Raw genomic sequence first — 19,865 nt, 5'->3', positions numbered from 1 at the left:
GACTTTCATATCATCTTGCCCGGATAAGGGACATAGGAGAAAGAAGAAGAGGTGAGGTTTACATCTGGCTTATGTCCAGATATAGGACATAAGAGGAAGAGGTAAGCTGTCAGCAGTTAAACATCAAAAAATGAAGTCAGACTCTTCGTTATAGTTCCTTAGTCTTCCTTTTGTGACCTTAATGTGTCCATCAGTTTGGATTTGTCTCATGTGTCCTCATGATTAGATTCAGGTTATACATTTTTGGTGCTTTATATATCTTAAGATAATGTTATTAGGTGCGTACAAATTTAAAAATCTTACATTTTGCTGATGAACTAAACTTTTTTTTTTTTTTTAATCAGTATAGAAGGTCCCTCTTTATCTTCTATACTGCTTTTTGTTGCCTTAAAGACTATTTTCATCTGATATGAATGCAACTTGGGCAACTTTCTTTTAGTTATAATTTGCCTGGTATAGCTATACTTTTTCTTCCTTTCTGTATCCTTGCTCTGGATGTTTCTCATAACCAGCGTATACTTGGACTCTTGTGTTTTAACCCACTTGGCACTATTGGTCTTAACCAATACAGAGTATGTAGTCTGTTTACATTTAATGTAATTACTGAAATACTGGGGTTTAAATCTACCATCTTATTTTGTGCTTTTTATGAGTTCCATTTGTTTCATATGATGTGTTGCTTTCGTTCCATTCAAAATATTTTTTTGTTTCTGTTGTGATTTCTTACCTAACTCCAGAGTTATTTATATATTTGCTTAATATCCAAATAATTGGGTATTTTTTTGGTTATCTTTTTACTGATAGCTTAGTACTTCGAGTTATTTCTATCCTTTGAAATTTGTTGAGGCTTGCTTTTACCCGTATATGGTAAACTTTGGCAAATATGCTGTATGCATATGAAAAAAGATATTATTGGGTACATTGTTCTAACATGTCAACGTTAGGTATGTTCAGATTTTCTATATCCTTTCCAAGTTTTTATCTGCTTGTTTTATTAGTATTGTGTGAAGGGTATTAATTCTTCCGCTGTTGTTATGGACTTGTCTTTTTCTGCCTTTAGTTCACTCAATTTTTAACTTTATATATTTTAAAACTACATTATTGCATATTTTTAGATTTAAGAATTATTGTATTTTCCTCAAGGATTGACCCTATATTATAAATGTATGTATCATGCCAGTTATTAGAGATATCTCTGTCTGATATTAGTATTATAACTACACCAGTTTTCTCTTGATTATTGTTCTTTTGATGAGTGTGTCTTCTTCCACTATTTTAACCTCAACATATCTGTGTCTTTAGGGTGTGTCCCTTATAAGCAGCACATACTTTGTAAGTATGTTTTGTAACTCCAGTCTGACAGTTCTAGTCTTTTCATATATTTAATCCATTTGTGTTGATATATACCCTATTTCTATTTGTTTTCTGTTTGATTTTCATCATTTATGTTCTTTTTTCTGTTTTTGTCCTCTTACGGATTAATTTAGAACCATATTATTTCACATTTCCCCTATTGTTATATACCTTTTTACTATCTTCCTAGTGAGTACCTTAGAAATTACAGTATATGTACTTGACTTATTATAGTCTAATACAAATTATAATTTTACTACCCTCTAGAATTATCTAGCATTACTAGAGCTTTACAACATTTCTTTTTTTATTTTTCTTTTTTGAGGCAGGGTCTCACTTTGTCACCCAGGCTGCAGTACAGTGGCATAATTATGGCTCACTGCAGCCTCAACCTACTCGGGCTTAGGTGATTCTCTCACCTGAGCCTCCCAAGCAGCTGGGACTACAGGCACACATCACCATGCTTGCTAATTTTTGTACTTTTTGTAGAGACAGGGTCTCAGCCTTATTGCCCAGGCTGGAACATTTTAGTTCTATTATGTTCCTTCCTTTTGAGTTATTGGTGTCATGCATTTTGATTCTGTATGTGCTTTAAACCCCAGAGATATTTTTACTGTTATTCTGCAATACCAATATTCACTTAGAAACACCTTTCTAGTGTTTTTACTTCCTGTCTGCATTTTTGTATTTCCTTCGGGATAATTTTTTCGTTCTTCTGCCTGAATAAATACTCCCTTTACTATGTTAGTTCAGATCTGCTGGTAATGAATTCTGGTTTTGTGTGGATATATCTTTATTTCATCCATATTTTGGAAGATGTTCTTGTCTTTTTAAAATAATTCCACTGTCAGTCTTACTGGTTTTCATTTGAAGATAATATGTGCCACCCCCGCTATTTTGAGGGTTTTTTTTTTTTTTTAAACAAGATCTTGCTCTGTCGCCCAGGCTGGAGTGGAGTGGCGCAATCACAGCTCACGGCAGCCTTGAGCTCCCAGGCTCAAGCGAGCCTCCCTCAGCTTCCTGAGAAGCTAGGACTATAGGCATGCAGCACCATACCCAGCTAATTTTTTAGTTGTTTTGTAAAGATGGAGTCTCCCTGTGTTGCCTGGGTTGGTCTCAAACTCCTGGGCTCAAGGAATCCTCCCACCTTAGCCTCTCAAAGTGGATTACAGGTGTGAATCATGTGGATCACCACACCCAGCAATGATTTTTTTTTTTAAACTCTGATTTTTAGCAGTTTTACTATGATGATATGCCATAGTGTGGTTTTCTTTGTGTTTATACTTGAGTTTCTCTGAGCTGCTTGATTCTGTATGTTGAAGGCTTTCATCACTTCTGAAAAATACACAACTCTTTTCTATTCAAATCTTGCTCTTGTCCAATTTTTCTTCTCTTTCTGGGCCTCCAGTTATACATGTGTTGGACCTTTGGGCCTTTTCAATGTGTCTCACATGTCCATTACACTCTTTTTCATTCTTACCATTTTTAACCGCTATGCTTTTAGTTTGGATCTTTGTTATTATCTTCCAGTTCACCCATTGCTACTGTGTCTACCGTTAAACCCATCTGTTGAGCTTTTGATTTCAATTATATTAATATTTTTTAGTTGTAGAATACTCATAGATTTTTTAAAAGTAAATTCTACTTCTCTGATGAATCTCTCCATCTTCATTTATTTTTATTTTTTCCTCTGTATTCCAGAACATGTCAGCCAGAGTGATTTTAAAGTCCCTGTTGGGAAACTGTAATGTGAGTTGTTTGTGAATCTGTTCCTATTTGTGTGTTCCTTGAACTTTGGGCAAATGATCCTCCCTTTTGCCATTCTTAGTAATTTTGATTAAATGCACAGGCATTGCATACAAAAATGGTGGAAACTCCAGATGATGTTGCTTTTCTCTGAAAAGAGAAGTCACACTTTCCTCTCTAGACAGGTAATAGTAGAGGCTGATTGTGTTAATCCAGTCAGGAATTGAGCTGTGCCAAGACTTGCTTGCGGTTTTGGAAAAGCTTGAGATACCTCTTTCAACCTGTTCCTAGAGTGTAGTCTTTCTAAGACTTTCAGCTGTGAGCCTGTTTTATTCAACTTTAAGGATATAGCCTTTTGTGCCCCCACCTTAAGGAGGAGAGTCTCCTTTTTTTTTGTTCAGATAGAGTCTTACTCTGTCACCCAGGCTGGAGTGCAGTGGCGCGATCTCGGCTCACAGCAACCTCCGCCTCTCGTGTTCAAGCGATTCACCTGCCTCAGCCTCCCAAGTAGCTGGGATTACAGGCGCCTGCCACCACACCTGACTCATTTTTGTATTTTTAGTAGAGACGGGGTTTCACCATGTTGGCCAGGCTGGTCTTGAACTCCTGACCTTGTGATCCACCCGCCTCGGCCTCCCAAAGTGCAGGGATTACAGGCATGAGCCACGATGCCCAACTAGTCTCATATTTTTTTTGTTGTTTGTTTTTTTGAGACGGAGTTTTGGCTCACTGCAGCCTCTGCCTCCTGGATTCAAGCAGTTATCCTGCCTCAGCCTCCCGAGTAGCTGGGATTACAGGCATGTGCCACCAGGCCTGGCTAATTTTTGTAGTTTTAGTAGAGACAGGGTTTCACCATGTTGGCCAGGCTGCTTTCAAACTCCTGACCTCAGGTGATCTGCCCACCTTAACCTCCCAAAGTGCTGGGATACAGGCATGAGCCACTGTGCCCGGCTCCAGAGTCTCATATATTTTACTTTATACCATCTTGATTTTTCCTTATTCTTAGGGAAGTTTTCATTTATTCAAGATTATATTTCTGTTTTTTATAGTTAGATTTTTAATGTATCTAGAATTTAGTTTTGTGAATATCATAAAGTTAGGCTCTTACTATATTCCTTTAAAATGGAAAGCCAGTCGTCCCAACACTATTGATTAGACCAGGGGTCAGCAGACTACGGCCAATGTGTTTTGTTAATAAGGTTTTATTGGAACACAGCCATTCTGTTGTCATTGTCAATGACTATTTTCATATTATGCCAGCGTAGTTGAGGAGTTGCAACAGAAACGATTAATATGTGGCCCACAAAGCCTAAAATATATATCTGTTTATGGAATTTATTTTATTTCTTTATTTGCTTAATGTGTTCTTCTCTCAGTCTCACACTGTTTTTTCGTTGCTTTTTTTCTGAGACAGGGTCTCATTCTGTTGCCCAGGCTGGGTACAGTGGCACAGTCACAGCTCACAGCAGGCTCAGCCTTCTGGGCTCAGGGAATCCTCCTACTTCAGCTTCCTGAGTAGCTGGGACTATAAGCATGTGCCACCATGCCTGACTAATTTTTTATTTCTTGTAGAGACAGACTGTGTTGGCTAGGCTGGTCTCAAGCTCCTGGACTCAAGCCGTCCTACCACTTGTCCTCCCAAAGTGCTGAGATTACAGGCATGAGCCACTGTGCCCAGCTGTTCTCACATTGTTATGGTTATTTTAGCTTTATCCTACTGTATTTTATTGGCCTTGAAGATACAATTTGTTTCATCAGGTTTGCTGAGATACAATTTATAGATAGTAAAATTCACCTTTTTTATGTGTACAGTATTATATGGCTGACGAATGTGTACGGCCATGTAATCACAGTCACTCCAAAAAGTTCCTTCATGTTCATTTGTCAGTCCTCCTCCTTATTGTCAAACCCTGGCATACCACCGATCTATTTTCTGACAGTTTTGTCTTTTCCACACTCTCATATAAGTAGAATCATACACTAAGTAGCCTTTTCAGTCTGGATTCTTTGATTTTAGCATAATGTCCATTATGTCCATTCACTGGCTGATGGACTTTTGGGTTGTATCCAGTTTTTGGCAATTATGAATAAAGCTGATAGAAACTTTTGCATACAGAATTTTTTCTAGAGAAATATATTTTCATTTTGGAGGGATAAACACCTAGGGATGAGATTGTTGGATCATATGGTATGGTAAATGTATGTTTAACTGTATAAGAAACTGCCAAACTGTTTTCCAAAGTGGGAGTACCATTTTTCATTTCCACTAGCAATGTATGAGAGTTGCAAATGCTTTGCATCCTCACCAACACTTAAGTCTCATCAGTTTTGTTTTGTTTTTAGTGATTTTTAAAGGTTAGACTTTGTAGTTTTAATTCTTATTTTAATTCCTAGTACATAGTTTTCATGACTTACTGATGATATTGAGCAGCTTTCTCTGTGCTTAATTTGCCATGTGTATATCTTCTTTGGTAAAGTGACTTTCCAAATCTTCTGTCCATTTTTTAAAATTGGGTTGTTTTCTTATGATTGAGTCATAACTTTTTAATCTCTTTTGGGTATACTAGTTCTTTATCGGGTAAGTGTTTTGCAGGTATTTTCTCCCATTGTCTTCTCGTTGCTTAATAACGTCTTCCAAAGAACAGAAGTTTTTAATTTTGATGAAGTCTGCTTCATCAATTTTTGTTTTTATGTTTTGTATTATTTTCTTTTTTTCTTCTTTTTATTTTATTTTGGTTTTTTTTTTTTTTGAGATGGAGTCTTGTTCTGTCACCCAGACTGGAGTGCAGTGGCGCAGTCTCGGCTCACTGCAAGCTCTGCCTCCCTGGTTCACGCCATTCTCCTATCTCAGCCTCCCGAGTAGCTGGGACTATAGGCGCCTGCCAGCACGCCCGGCTAATTTTTTTGTATTTTTAGTGGAGACGGGGTTTCACCACGTGAGCCAGGTTGGTCTCAATTTCCTGACCTCATGATCCACCTGCCTCTGCCTCCCAAAGTGCTGGGATTACAGGCGTGAGCCACTGCGCCCGGCCATGTTTTGTATTATTTTCTATTGCTGCATGGAAATTCACAAACTTGGTGGCTTAAAACAACATAAATGCATTGTCTCACAGTTTCCGTGGGTTTGTTGTCTAAGTTAACCAAATTTTCTGTTCAAGGTCACACCAGGTTAAAATCAAGGTTCCAGGTGGGCTGCATTGCTTTCTGGAGCTCGTGTCCTTTTCCAAGCTCCTGTGGTATTTGGCTGAATTTAGTTCCTTGTAATTGTAGGATGTAGGTCTCTGCTTTCTTGCTAGCCATCAGCTAGGGCTATTCTCAGCTCCTAGAGGCCACCCACCATTTCCTGCTTCATAGCCTTCTCTTCAACATGGCAGTTGGCTTCTTCAAGGACTACAGGAGGAGTACCTTTGCAACTTTGAATCTCTGACTTTTCTTGTCTCTGACCTCTGAAACCTCATTTAAAAGGGCTTACTACATTAGGTCAGGCCCATCCACACTTAGGAGGAAGGGTTATACAGAGCATGCACACTAAGGGGAAAGAAACCTGGACAGTTTATGATTCTGACTACTGCATGGTTTATGCGTTGTTTTTGTTTTGTTTTGTTTTGTTTTGTTTTGTTTTTTGAGACAGAGTCTTGCTCTGCTGCCCAGGCTGGATCCCAGCAGGATCTTGGCTCACTGCAAGCTCCACCTCCCGGGTTCATGCTTTTCTCCTGCTTCAGCCTCCCGAGTAGCTGGGACTACAGGTGCCCACCACCACGCCTGGCTAATTTTTTGTATTTTTAGTAGAGACAGGGTTTCACTGTGTTAGATAGGATGATCTCGATCTCCTGACCTTGTGATCTGCCTGCCTCGGCTTCCCAAAGTGTTGGGATTACAGGCGTGAGCCACCGCACCTGGCCAGTTTATACTTTTTTGTGTGTCTTACCTGAGAAATTATTACCACCTCAAAGCTGTGAAGATTTTCCCCTGTTCTCTTCTAGATGTTTGGTAGTTTTAGGTTTTCTGTTTAGCTTTGTGGTCCGTTGTATAGATGCATGCTTGTCTGTATGCATGTATACATTTATTGATTGTATTGACATATAATTCACATATGATAAAATTCATCTTTAAAGTATACAATCCCGTTTTTTGTGTGTGTACAGATGCTCCTTGACTTACAATAGAATTATGTCCTGAAACCCATTGTGAGTCGAAAATATTGTTAAGTTGGAAAGCATTTAATACACCTAACTTACCAAACATCTTTCTTAGCCTAGCCTACCTTAAACGTGCTCAGGATACTTATATTAGCTTACATTTGGACAAAATAATCTAACAAAGCCAGTTTTATAATGTTGATAATGAATTTTGAATCAAAATTTGAAGTTCAATTTCTACTGAATGCATATGGCTTTTGTACCATCATAAGACAAAAAAAAATTGTTAGGTTGAACCATCTTAAGTCAGGGATAGTCTGTATTCAGAAAGTTGTCCAGCCATTGCCACTATAATTCCACAGCATTCTTTATCACACTTACAAGAAACCCTAAATCCACTAGCAGCCACTCCCTACTTCCCATTCCATCCAACTTGGCAACTGCTAATTTACTTACTATCATATGGATTTGCCTGTCATGGACATTTTGTGTCAATATAATTAATAGAGTATGTGCCCTTTGTATCTGGCTTTTTTCACTAATCATGATGCTTGCAAGGTTCATGTTGCAGCATGTATTAGCACTTCATTCCTTTTTATGACACCACCTTTTATTTTTCCATTCATCAGTTGATGGACATTAGGATTGTTTCCACTTTTTGGCTATTATAAATAATGCTGCTATGTACATTTTCTTTTTTCTTTTAACTAAACTGAGATGAAGTACCAACATCATGACCTTTTACCCTTAAATTCTTCAGCATGTGTCTTCTAAATACAATATAACCACAGTGTAATTTAGAAAATTTATCATTGATAGGATACTGTTATCTAATACACAATCCATATTCAGGTTTCACCAATTGAATTAGTTTGTAAACATGTAAGACAACAGTTTTATCGAGGTAAAATTCACACAACATAAAATTAACCATTTTAAAGCAAACAATTAGGTGGCATTTAGTATACTCACAATGTACAACCATCATATCTATCCAGTTCCAAAACATTTTCATCACTTCCAAAAGAAATCCTTTACAGTTTAAGCAGTTGCTCCTCATTCTTCCATCCCTTTAGTTCCTAACAATCACCAGTCTATGTGTATCTCTATAGATTTACCTCTTCTGAATATTTCATATAAGTGAAATAACGTATGTGACTTTTGTGTCTGACTTCTTTCACTTTAGCATGATGTCTTTGAGATTTCTTCATATTGTATCATGTTATCAGTACTTCATTACTTTTTGTGGCAGAATAATATTCCATTGCATATGCCACAGTTTATTTATGCATTAATTGACAGACAGACAATTTCTTTCTTTTTTTTTTTTTTTTCCAAGACAGAGTCCCACTCTGTTGCCCAGTCTGGAGTGTAGTGGTACGGTCTTGGCTCACTGCAACCTCTGCCTCCTGGGTTCAAGTGATTCTCTTGCCTCAGTCTCCTGAGCAGCTGGGATTACAGGCATGAGCCACCATGCCCGGCTAATTTTTTGTATTTTTAGTAGAAATGGCGTTTCACTATGTTGGCCAGGCTGGTCTCGAACTCCTGATCTCGAGATCTGCTTTCCTCGGCCTCCCAGAGTGCTGGGATTACAGGCGTGAGTCACTGTGCCTGGTGGACAGTTAGACTATTTCTACCTTTGTCTATTTTGAATAGAGCTGCGATGAATGTGCATGTGCTTGTATCCATTTGAGTAGCTGTTTTTGGTTTTGGGGAGTATATGCCTTAGGAGTGGATTTGCTAGGTCATATGGTAATTCCGTTTAATAGGATGAAAGGATGTGTTGAATCTGTAGATCGATGTGGGGAAAATATACATCTTTCAATGTTGAATTTTATATTCTATGAACATCATGTGTCTTTCCATTTGTATATGTCTTTGATTTCTCTCATCAGTGTTTTGTGGTTTTTAGCATACAGTTTGGTCACGTAACTTTTGTTCACATAACTGAAGTGTAAATGAAGTGTTTCTCTTCTATTTATTTATTTATTTGCTTCTGTCTTATGGTACTTTATTTCTCTTTCTAGTTGTTCATTTCGTTTCTTTCTTTCTTTTTTTTTTTTGAGACAGGATCTTGCTCTGTTGCCCAGGCTGGAGTGCAGCAGCACCACGATCTTGGCTCACTAGAACCTCCACCTTCTGGGTTCAAGCAGTTCTCCTGTCTCAGCCTCCCGAGTACCTGGGATTACAGGCACACACCACCACCAGCTGATTTTTGTGTTTTTAGTAGAGACAGGGTTTCACCATGTTGTCCAGGCTGGTCGCAAACTCCTGACTTCAAGTGATCCACCTGCCTTGGCCTCCCAAAGTGCTGGGATTACAGGCATGAGCCACTGTGCACAGCCCTTAAATATATGTAAAAAAGCCGGGCGCGGTGGCTCATGCCTGTAATCCCAGCACTTTGGGAGGCCGAGGCAGGCAGATCACGAAGTCAGGAGATCGAGACCATCCTGGCTAACACGGTGAAACCCTGTCTCTACTAAAAATAGAAAAAATTAGCCAGGTGTGGTGGCGGGCACGTGTAGTCCCAGCTACTCCGGAGGCTGAGGCAGGAGAATGGCGTGAATCCGGGAGGCGGAGCTTGCAGTGAGCTGAGATCCTGCCACTGTACTCCAGCCTGGGTGACAGAGTGAGATATCGTCTGAAAAAAAAAAAAAAATATATATATATATATATAGAGAGAGAGAGAGAGAGAGAGAGAGAAGTGAGAGCAAACATCTTTACCTGGTTTCTGGAGTCTCAGCATTCAGTCTTTCACAATTAAGCATAAAGTTATTTGTAAATTTTTCATAAATGTGCTTTCTCAGGTTGAAGAAGTTCCCATTAATTCCAAGTTTACCTAGACTTTCATGAATAGGATTTTAAATTTTGTCAAATGCTGATACAGTGTTTTAAACATCTCTGAAATCATGATGTTTCTCACAGTGGATGTCATAGTTTCATTGGCAGGACTCTTTCATTTTTAATGGTGCATAAAATAGTGTGTATTTTATAATTGCTACCATCATGTATTTGATGAAATAGCCCAAGCTGGAGTGCAGTGGTGTGATCTCAGCTCATTGCAACTTCCCCCTCCCAGGCTCAAGCGATTCTCGTGCCTCAGCCTCCAGAGTAGCTAGGACCATAGGCAAGTGCCACCACCCCAGGCTAATTTTTTGTATTTTAGTAGAGATGGTGTTTCGCCATGTTGCCCATGGTGGTCTCAAACTCCTGAGCTCAGGTGATCTGTGCACCTCGGCCTCCCAAAGTGCTGGGATTACAGGCGTGAGCCACCACACCCGGCCTGAAATGGCATCTTTTGATAGGTGATAAGGCTAGTGTCATGTCTGTTTAAAAATTTCCCTGAGACCAGGTGCAGTGGCTCATGCCTGTAATCCCAGCACTTTGGGAGGCCAAGGCAAGTGGATTACCTGAGGTCAGGAGTTCGAGACCAGCCTGGCCAACATGGCGAAACCCCATCACTACTAAAAATACAAAAATTAGGCTGGATGTGGTGGCTCACACCTGTAATCCCAGCACTTTGGGAGGTCAAGTCGGTCGGATCACAAGGTCAGGAGTTCGAGACCAGCCTGGCCAATATGATGAAACCCCATCTCTACTAAAAATACAAAAATTATTGGGGCGTGGTGGCAGGCACCTGTAGTTCCAGCTACTTGGAAGGCTGAGACAAAAGAATCACTTGAACCTGGAGGTGGAGGTTGCAGTGAGCCAAGATCACACCACTGCACTCCAGCCTGGGCAACAGAGCAAGACTCCATCTCAAAAAAAAAAAAAAAAAAAAGCCGGGCACAGTGGTGTGTGCCTGTAATCCCAGCTACTCGAGAAGGAGGCTGAAGCAGGAGGATTGCTTGAACCCGGGAGGCGGAGGTTGCAGTGGGCTGAGATCATGCCACTGCACTGTAGCCTGGGCTACAGAGCAAGACTCCATTTCAAAAAAAAAAAAAGAAAAAAACAACCTTATGCCTTATGGGATATACAAAAAGCAGTAGAGGATAATTTATACCTGTAAATGCCCATAGTAAGGAAGAAGAATGATCTCACTCAAATCAGTAACCTAACCTTCAACCTTAAGACACTAGAAAGAGAAGAGCAAACTAAATCTAAAGCAAGCAGAAGGAAAGAAATAATAAAGATTAGGGAGGAAATTAACAACATAGAGAATAGAAGAAAAATAGAGAAAACCAATGAAACCAGAAGCTTATTATTTAAAAAGATACCAAAATTCATAAAACTTTAGCCAGATTGACCAAGAAAAACAGAGACTTGAATCAGAATGAAAGAGTAGACATTACTACCAACCTTCCAGAAATAAAAAGGATTATAAAGAATACTGTGATTTATCAACAAATTAGATAACCCAGATGAAATGGCAAATTCCCAGAAATACACAGACTACCAAAACTGATGCAAGAAAAAATAAACAATCTGAATAGATCTGTAACGTGAGGAGATTGAATCATTAGTCAAAAACTACCCAAAAAGAAAAGGCCCAGATATCTTCACTTAACATTTAACGAAGAATTAATACAATTAACACTAATTCTTTGCAGACTCTTCCAAGAAATAGAATATTTCACAACAGTTTTTTTTTGTTTTTTGGGTTTTTTTTTGGAGGGGGACACAGGGTCTTGCTCTGTTGCCCAGGCTGGAATGCAGTGGGGCAATCTCCACTCACTGCAACCTCCGCCTCCTGGGTTTAAATGATTCTCATGCCTCAGCTTCCCAAGTAGCTGGGATTACAGGTGTGCGCCACCATGCCCAGCTAATTTTTTTATATTTTTAGTAGAGACAGAGTTTCACCATGTTGGTCAGGCTAGTCTCAAACTCCTGGCCTCAAGTGATCTGCCTGCCTCAGCCTCCCTAAGTGCTGGGATTACAGGCGTGAGCCACCACGCCTGGCCCACATCTCATTTTATGAGGCTAGTGTTACCCTGATGGCAAAATCAGACAATGACATCATAAGAAAAAACTATAGGGCAATATTTTTTATGAATATGGTAGCAAAAATCTTTAATGAAAAACTATTGACTGGGTGTGGTGGTTCACCTGTAATCCCAGCACTTGGGGAGGCTGAGGTTGGTGGATTGCTTGAGCCTAGGAGTTCTAGATCAGCCTGGGCAACGTGGCAAAACTGTCTCTACAAGAAATATAAATGTTAGCCAGGGAGGCTGGGCACAGTGGCTCATGCCTGTAATCCCAGCACTTTGGGAGGCTGAGGCAGGTAGATCACCTGAAGTCAGGAGTTCTAGACCAGCCTGGCCAACATGGTGAAACCCCGTCTCTACTAAAAATACAAAAATGAGCCGGGCATGGTGGTGGGTGCCTGTAATCCGAGTTACTTGGGACGCTGAGGCAGGGAAATCACCTGAACCTGGGAGGCAGAGGTTGCGGTGAGCCGAGATTGTGCCACCTGCACTCCAGCTGGGGCTACAGAATGAGACTCTGCCTTTAAAAAAAAAAAAAAAGGCCGGGCGCAGTGGTTCACGCCTGTAATCCCAGCACTTTGGGAGGCCGAGACGGGTGGATCACGAGGTCAGGAGATCGAGACCATCTTGGCTAACACGGTGAAACCCCCGTCTCTACTAAAAAATACAAAAAACTAGCCGGGCGAGGTGGCGGGCGCCTATAGTCCCAGCTACTCGGGAGGCTGAGGCAGGAGAATGGCCTGAACCCGGGAGGCGGAGCTTGCAGTGAGCTGAGATCCGGCCACCGCACTCCAGCCTGGGTGACAGAGCGAGACTCCGTCTCAAAAAAAAAAAAAAAAAAAGTGCCGGGCACAGTGACTCACGCCTGTAATCCCAGCACTTTGGGAGGCTGAGGTGGGGGCATCACGAGGTCAGGAGATCAAGACCATCCTGGCTAACACGGTGAAACCCCATCTCTACTAAAAATACAAAAAATTAGCCGGGCATGGTGGCAGGTGCCTGTAATCCCAGCTATTTGGGAGACTGAGGGAGGGAAATCACCTGAACCCGGGAGGCGGCGGTTGCGGTGAGCCGAGATGGTGCCACTGCACTCCAACCGGGGCTACAGAGTGAGACTCTGCCTTAAAAAAACCAAAAAAAGGTGCCGAGCGCAGTGGCTCACGCCTGTAATCCCAGCACTTTGGGAGGCTGAGGTGGGCAGATCACGAGGTCAGGAGATCGAGACCATCCTGGCTAACATGGTGAAACCCCATCTCTACTAAAAATATAAAAAATTAGCCGGGCGTGGTGGCAGGTGCCTATAATCCCAGCTACTTGGGAGGCTGAGGCAGGAGAATGGCATGAACCCGGGAGGTGGAGTTTGCAGGGAGCCGAGGTAGCACCACTGTACTCCAGCCTGGGTGACAAAGCGAGACTGTGTCTCAAAAAAAAAAAAAAGTTAGCCAGGTGTGGTGGCTCATGCCTGTAGCCTCAACTACCTGGGAAGCTGAGATGGGAGGATTGCTTGAGCTCAGGAGGTTGAGGATGCAATGAACCATGACTGAGCCACTGCACTCCAGCCTGGGTGACCAAGTGAGACCCTTTCTCAAAAAAAAACCCTCAAAAACAAAGATTCTATTTTGATTTATTTACAGTGTTTGAGTATATTGCTTTGTATAGTTTTCTTAGATGTTGTAGGTATTACAATATATGTATATAACCTATCCCAGTCTAATATATAACCTATCCCAGTGTTTTACCAAGTTCAGTGAAGTGTAGAAACTTTTTTTTCCATTTAAGTCTCTTTGCCCTCCTCACTTTTTAAATATAACTGTCTTAAGTATTTCCTCTACATGAAGCTACTCCATTTTGATGGAACTGGAAGTGTATATGCTTGTCTTTTATCTGTCAACCTTACTGAATGATTAATTCTTGTAGTTCTTCCTTGGGTTGTCTTGAATTGCTATATATAGTCATATCTTTCACAAAAATGACATTTTCATCCCTTCCTTTCTTCTATCTATACTTTTTATTTTTCTCACTACAAGTAGAAAAAAAATGAGTATGGTTTTCTGTTTCTCAGCATCAATAATAAATGTATGTATATTTTTTCACTTTTCCTATGTAAAATGAGACACTGTTTTCCCCTTCCTTGCTTCTAAGTTTTTGTGATATAATCTGGATATGTTATGTCTCTATTTTTATCTGACCATAATTTTCATTTTATGTATATATATATACACACTTTTTTTTTTTTTTTTTTTTTTGGAGACTAGGGACTCTGTTATTCAGGCTGGAGTGCAGTGGCACAGTCATGGCTCACTGCAGCCTCAACCTCCTGGGCTCAAGTGATCCTCCTACTTCAGCCTCCTAAGTAGCTGGCAATACAGGGGTGTGCCACCACGCCCAGCTAAATTTTTTTTTTTTTAAGGAGATAGGGTCTCACTATGTTGCCCAGGCTAGTCTCAAACACCTGGACTCAAGTGACCCTCCCACTTCGGCCTCCTAAAGTGCTCAGATTATAGGCATGAGTCACCATGCCAGGCCTTTTTTTTTTTTTAATGTGATCTGTCTTTACTTACTTATCTCACTTCATCTCCTGCTCTTCCCCTCTTTCCATCTACTTTTAGCCTTAGTGACATTTTTGCTCCTCCTTCAACAACACATCCAACATGCTCTATCTCAGGCCTTTGCATTGTTATTGCCTCTGCCTGGAATGCTTTTGCCCCTTTCCCCTGGATATTTATGTGCCTTGCTCCCTCACTTTCTAAGAGGTCTTTACTTAGATGTCACTTACAGTGAGATCTTCCCTGACCATCCCTCTAAAATTGTAACCTGCCCCTCGCCACCATCAAATCCCCCATCCTTTTCCCTGTTTTTCTTTTCATAGCAGCTATGATAATATAGCATATTATTTTATCTATTAATTGATCTAGTTTATTTCTTTTTGTTAGAACGTAAGTTCCATGAAGGCAGGAATCTTTATTTTGTTCACTTCTTTTATTTCCATTGCCTAGAATGGAGCCTGGCACATGTAGGTACTCAATAGATATTTATTAAAATAATTAATCTTTGTGGATTTAGTATTTTTCTTCCTCAAACTGGGACTACTGAGCTCCAAAACAGTGAATTTTTTTGAGACAGTGTCTCACTCTGTCACCCAGGCTGGAGTGCAGTGGTACCATTACAGCTCACTGCAGCATCAACCTCCTGGGCTCAGGTGATTTTCCCACATCAGTCTTCTCAGTAGCAGGGACTACAGGTGCACGCCACCATGTCTGGCTAAGTTTTGAATTTTTTTTGTGGAGACAGGGTTTTGCCATGTTGGTCACGTTGGTCTCAAACTCCTGAGCTCAAGTGATCTGCCCACCTCAGCCTCCCAAAGTGCCAGGATTACAGGTGTGAGCCACTGCGCCCAGCCAGGAGTGAATGTGTTTTATAGCTCTTTGCACCTTTTGTATGTAACTTTTTTAATTCTTGTTTATTTGCACCAGGTAATACTTTCCATATGGTTTAAAATTCAAATGGTATAAAAAGGTTATGTTCAAAAGTATTATCCCACTGTTGTGTTCAAACACCCCATTCCTCTGCTCAGAGGCAGCTAGCTTTGTCAGGTTCTTGACTCTCAGGGATATTCCCATATGACTTTCTGAAAATTTGATACCAAGTTACGCTATAGGATGAAGTATTTTACAATTATATCTATCCAGAGTTGTTACTTTTTTTTCTATGTATTGCTCAACCCTCCTTGGATAGCCAGCATCAACCATTTTTTAGAGAATGTTACTATCATGAGAGCCATTAAGGGAGTGATAAAATGAAATACTGTTTTGCCCATGCCCTTGAAGTTCACAATCTAGGTGGGATGAGAAATATCCACACTTATTAAATAACAGAGACTTTAAAAAGATCAAGATAATACGTATGAAATGTCACAAAACATTGAGTAATTAATTGTTCAATGAGATACAGATGAGAAATACCATGAAAATTAGTTTATCAAAGCAGAGAGCAAGCATCATTTATCAGGGAACATTTCACGAGAAGGGAGGAATATGATGGCTTTGGATAGTCTGAAAAGAATGTAGAGGGAAGAAGTGTATTTTACCTCAATCATAGGCAGTTGAGAAAACAATTTTTTTAGGGAAAGTCATGTTCAAGACGGAGCTTAAGGTGGGGCCACAGTGGCTCATGCCTGTAATCCCAGCAATTGGGGAGGCTGAGGCAGGCAGATTGCTTGATCCCAGGAGTTCGAGGCCAGCCTGGGCAACATGGTGAAACCCCATCTCCAAAAAAAAAAAAAAAAACACAAAAATCAGCTGGGCGTGGTGGCCTGCACCTGTAGTTCCAGCTCCTTGGCAGACTGAAGTGGGAGAATTATCTGAGCCCAGGAGGTCAAGGCTGCAAGTGAGCCATGATTGTGCCACTGTACTCCAACCTGGGTGACACAGTGAGACACTGTCTCAAAAAAAAAAAAAAACATGGAGCTTGAAAGATAAGTTATATTTTTAAATAGGCACAAAAGGAAGGATAACATGGTGGAAGGGAACTACTGAACGAATGCTAACCAACTGTTCTTGTGAATCAAGTTTTAATGGAACACAGCCATGCCCATTCATTTATGTATCGTCTGTACCTACTTTCATGCTACAGTGGCAGAGTTGAAAAATTGAGACAGACCATATGGCCTGCAAAGCCTAAAATACTGTCTGGTCCTTTACAGGAAGCTTGCTGATCCCTGCAAGTACTTAGGATGTAGGTAGGAAAGCGTTACTGATACATATTGAAGAAATGAAAATGAGATATTTATTAGAGTTGGGGGAGGTTCAGTAATAGGAGGGTGGTTGGTTGAAGAGGAGGTTAGTTTTGAAGGAATACAATAGAGAGACCATTATAATAGAGAGGAAGTGAGGGGCCATTTCACACTGGACAGTAGTTGTTTAGTAAAGCACAGAGGTGGCTTACCCTTAATCATGCTTTTCTGATCTTTTCCCTGCTAGCCAAGAAGGATCAAGAAGGTGGAGAAGAAAAGAAATCTGTGCAAAAGAAAAAAGTAAAAGAGTTAAAGGTGTTGGATTCAAAGACAGCTCAGAATCTCTGTGAGTATCTCTTGATCCCAACTATTCGAAATGTGAAGGAGTTCTTTTAATAACTTTTAATTCTCTAGAATCTATGGTCCCTTGATATGGAAATTTAATTTGTTCAATTCCTGCTATATGGCAAGCATTGCACAGTGAATTTTCAGTATCATGTTTAATTTCTTCAATAGCACTGCAAGATTTTTAAGTATCCAGATTTATGTCAAGGAAACAACTTAAGACTTTCAGGAATTTGCCAAGTCATAAAGCTAGTAAGAAGGAGGTCTGGGATTTGAGCCTTTTTTTTTTTTTTTCTGAGACAGAGTCTCACTCTGTTGCCCATGCTGGAGTGCAATAATGCGATCACAGCTCCCTGCCACCTCAGCTTCCTGGGCTCAGTTGATTCTTCCACCCCAGCCTCCCAGGTAGCTAGGACTATAGGTGTGCACCACCATGCCCAGCTAACTTTTTCTAGAGACGGGGTTTTGCCATGTTGCTCAGGCTGGTCTCAAACTCTTGGGCTCAGGTGATCCGCCCAGCCGAGCCTCTGACTTTCTTATTTAAAAGTCCTTACTATGTCCATTGCATTCACAGAAAGTCTACCACAGATGGTCTAGCCACTATACATTTCCTCTTTTCCACTTTTGCTTTTTTATTAAATAAATAGAGAAGGGGTCTCACTATGTTGCCCAGGCTGGTCTCAAGCTCCTGGCCTCAAGTGATCTGCCCACCTCAGCCTCACAATATGTTGGGATTACAGATGTAAGCCACCATGCCCAGCTTTCACTTTCTAATAAGTAAAGGTACTAGCTTGGCTTCAATTAAATTTAAAATTACTTTGTGATTTAAAATAACTAAGGTAAATTTAGTACTTCTCAAAGTAGGATCAGTAACTCCAGAGAAGGTTTCTGTTCTGAAGTTTCCACCTATACTCATAACTGTTTGGTAGTAAAATTTCAAATAAGAAATTCCTCTGCAAAGTTGATATAGGTAGTACTTACTTGATGATCAGGACAAATGTTAAATTTTTGTTCATTTCAATTATTCATCTACCTACTTCATACCGAGAAATGTAGACTTTATTTGACAAATATTTCAAGGTCTGCTATGTTGTAGGCTCTATCAGCCACATACTAGGCGTGTGTTCCAGAGATGAAAGGGTGTGTTCCATAAAACCCACTCACAGTCTTGTGATGCAGTTATTGGCTGTTTTTCCAGATGAAAAAAACAAAGTTTAAATGATGTGCAGTGTCCAAATCACACAGCCAATAAGTACACATACCATAAGTAAAGTCAGTGATACAATAAGACCAGTAAACTGTCACATTATTCTTGACTATATAATCTTAAATTATTGTCAACAGCTGTTACTAAATAGTGTCTGTGGTGAAGTCTTAGGGAGACTAAAGTAGTGTCAGTTCCTCTTCCCAAGAGTATCTCTAGGAACATAAGATATGAGTAATTGTTTTAAAAAATGATACAAGAAGGACAATGGTGTAGTACATTATGACTTCTAGTGGCATGATATTGATATGGGAAACAATTTAAGAAAAGAAAATTGAGAGTAGTATAGGGTAGGATGGTCTGGAAGATGGAATTTAGTGATTCAGCAGTCTCATATGCTAACGATACAAAGCTGAATAAGACAATAGTCCCTATCTGCATGAGTCATGTATTTGGTAAAGACAGAAAGGCAGATGATAACAGCACAGATTGATAAATGCTATGATGGAGGTATGCTAGAATATTTATGAGAGTACTAGGAAGGGAGGGATCTAAATCAAGTGAGGGCAGTGTTGGAGGGGCAAATCCCAGAAGATATTCTAAAGGAGGTTACTACTTAAACTGAGTTGAAAGAACAGTTAAGGAATTAAGGAGGCTGGGCATGGTGGCTCATTCCTGTAATCCCAGCAGGAAGCTGAGGTGGGAAGATTGCTTGAGACCAAGAGTTCAAGACCAGCCTGGGAAACAAAGCAAGACCCCTGTGTCTACAAAACATAAAATATTAGCTGAGCACAGTGGCATGTTCCAGTAGTCCCAACTACTCAGGAGGCTAAGGCAGAAGGATTGCTTGAGCCCAGGAATTTGAGGTTGCAATGAGCTGTGATTGCACCACTGCACTGCAGCCTGGGCAACAGAGTAAGACCCTGTCTCAAAAAAAAAAAAAAAAGGGAAGGCGGGAAGGTTGGCTCGTTTCAGGAGAGGGATCAGCATGTATGAGAGCATGAGATAACATTATGCAGTTCAGGAACTGCAAGTAGTTGAATACAACTGAGTAAAGTTTAATCAGGAAAGTGAGTGAGATTATCCTGTGTAATTTTTAGGAAGGCTGCTTTGGCAGTGATTTTGAGGCTGGATTGCTAAGGTAAGGGGTAGGACTATAGGCAGAGATGAGTTATGTCATTGTTTTAAACTAGGTGAGATGTGATCAGGGCGTGAAACTAAGGTGATGAGAATAAGAGAGGGAGAGGATATTAAGACAGTAGAATTAGGCTAGATGCAGTGGCTCATGGCTGTAACCCAGCACTTTGGGAGGCCGAGGCAGGTGGATCACTTGAGGTCAGGGGTTCGAGACCAGCCTGGTCAACATGGCAAAACCCTGTCTCTGCTAAAAATAGAAAAATTAGCTGGGCATGGTGGAGCGT

General features: G+C 40.5%; 1 protein-coding gene across 2 annotated transcripts in view; it reads left to right on the top strand.

The window, feature by feature from the left end:
* DIAPH1 (diaphanous related formin 1) overlaps positions 1–19,865 on the top strand; it is a 106,201-nt gene that overhangs the window by 69,740 nt on the left and 16,596 nt on the right. For both annotated transcript variants that reach the window (XM_045394960.3, XM_065545902.2), the window contains one exon: positions 17,143–17,241. In XM_045394960.3, the coding sequence (XP_045250895.2) occupies positions 17,143–17,241 (99 nt within the window). The remainder of the gene's footprint in view (positions 1–17,142; positions 17,242–19,865) is intronic.

Source organism: Macaca fascicularis, chromosome 6 (genome assembly GCF_037993035.2).
Source record: "Macaca fascicularis isolate 582-1 chromosome 6, T2T-MFA8v1.1".
In the NCBI taxonomy this organism is placed as follows: domain Eukaryota; kingdom Metazoa; phylum Chordata; class Mammalia; order Primates; family Cercopithecidae; genus Macaca; species Macaca fascicularis.
Note: the sequence above shows the minus strand (reverse complement) of the source record. Positions and strands in the feature narration are given on the sequence as shown.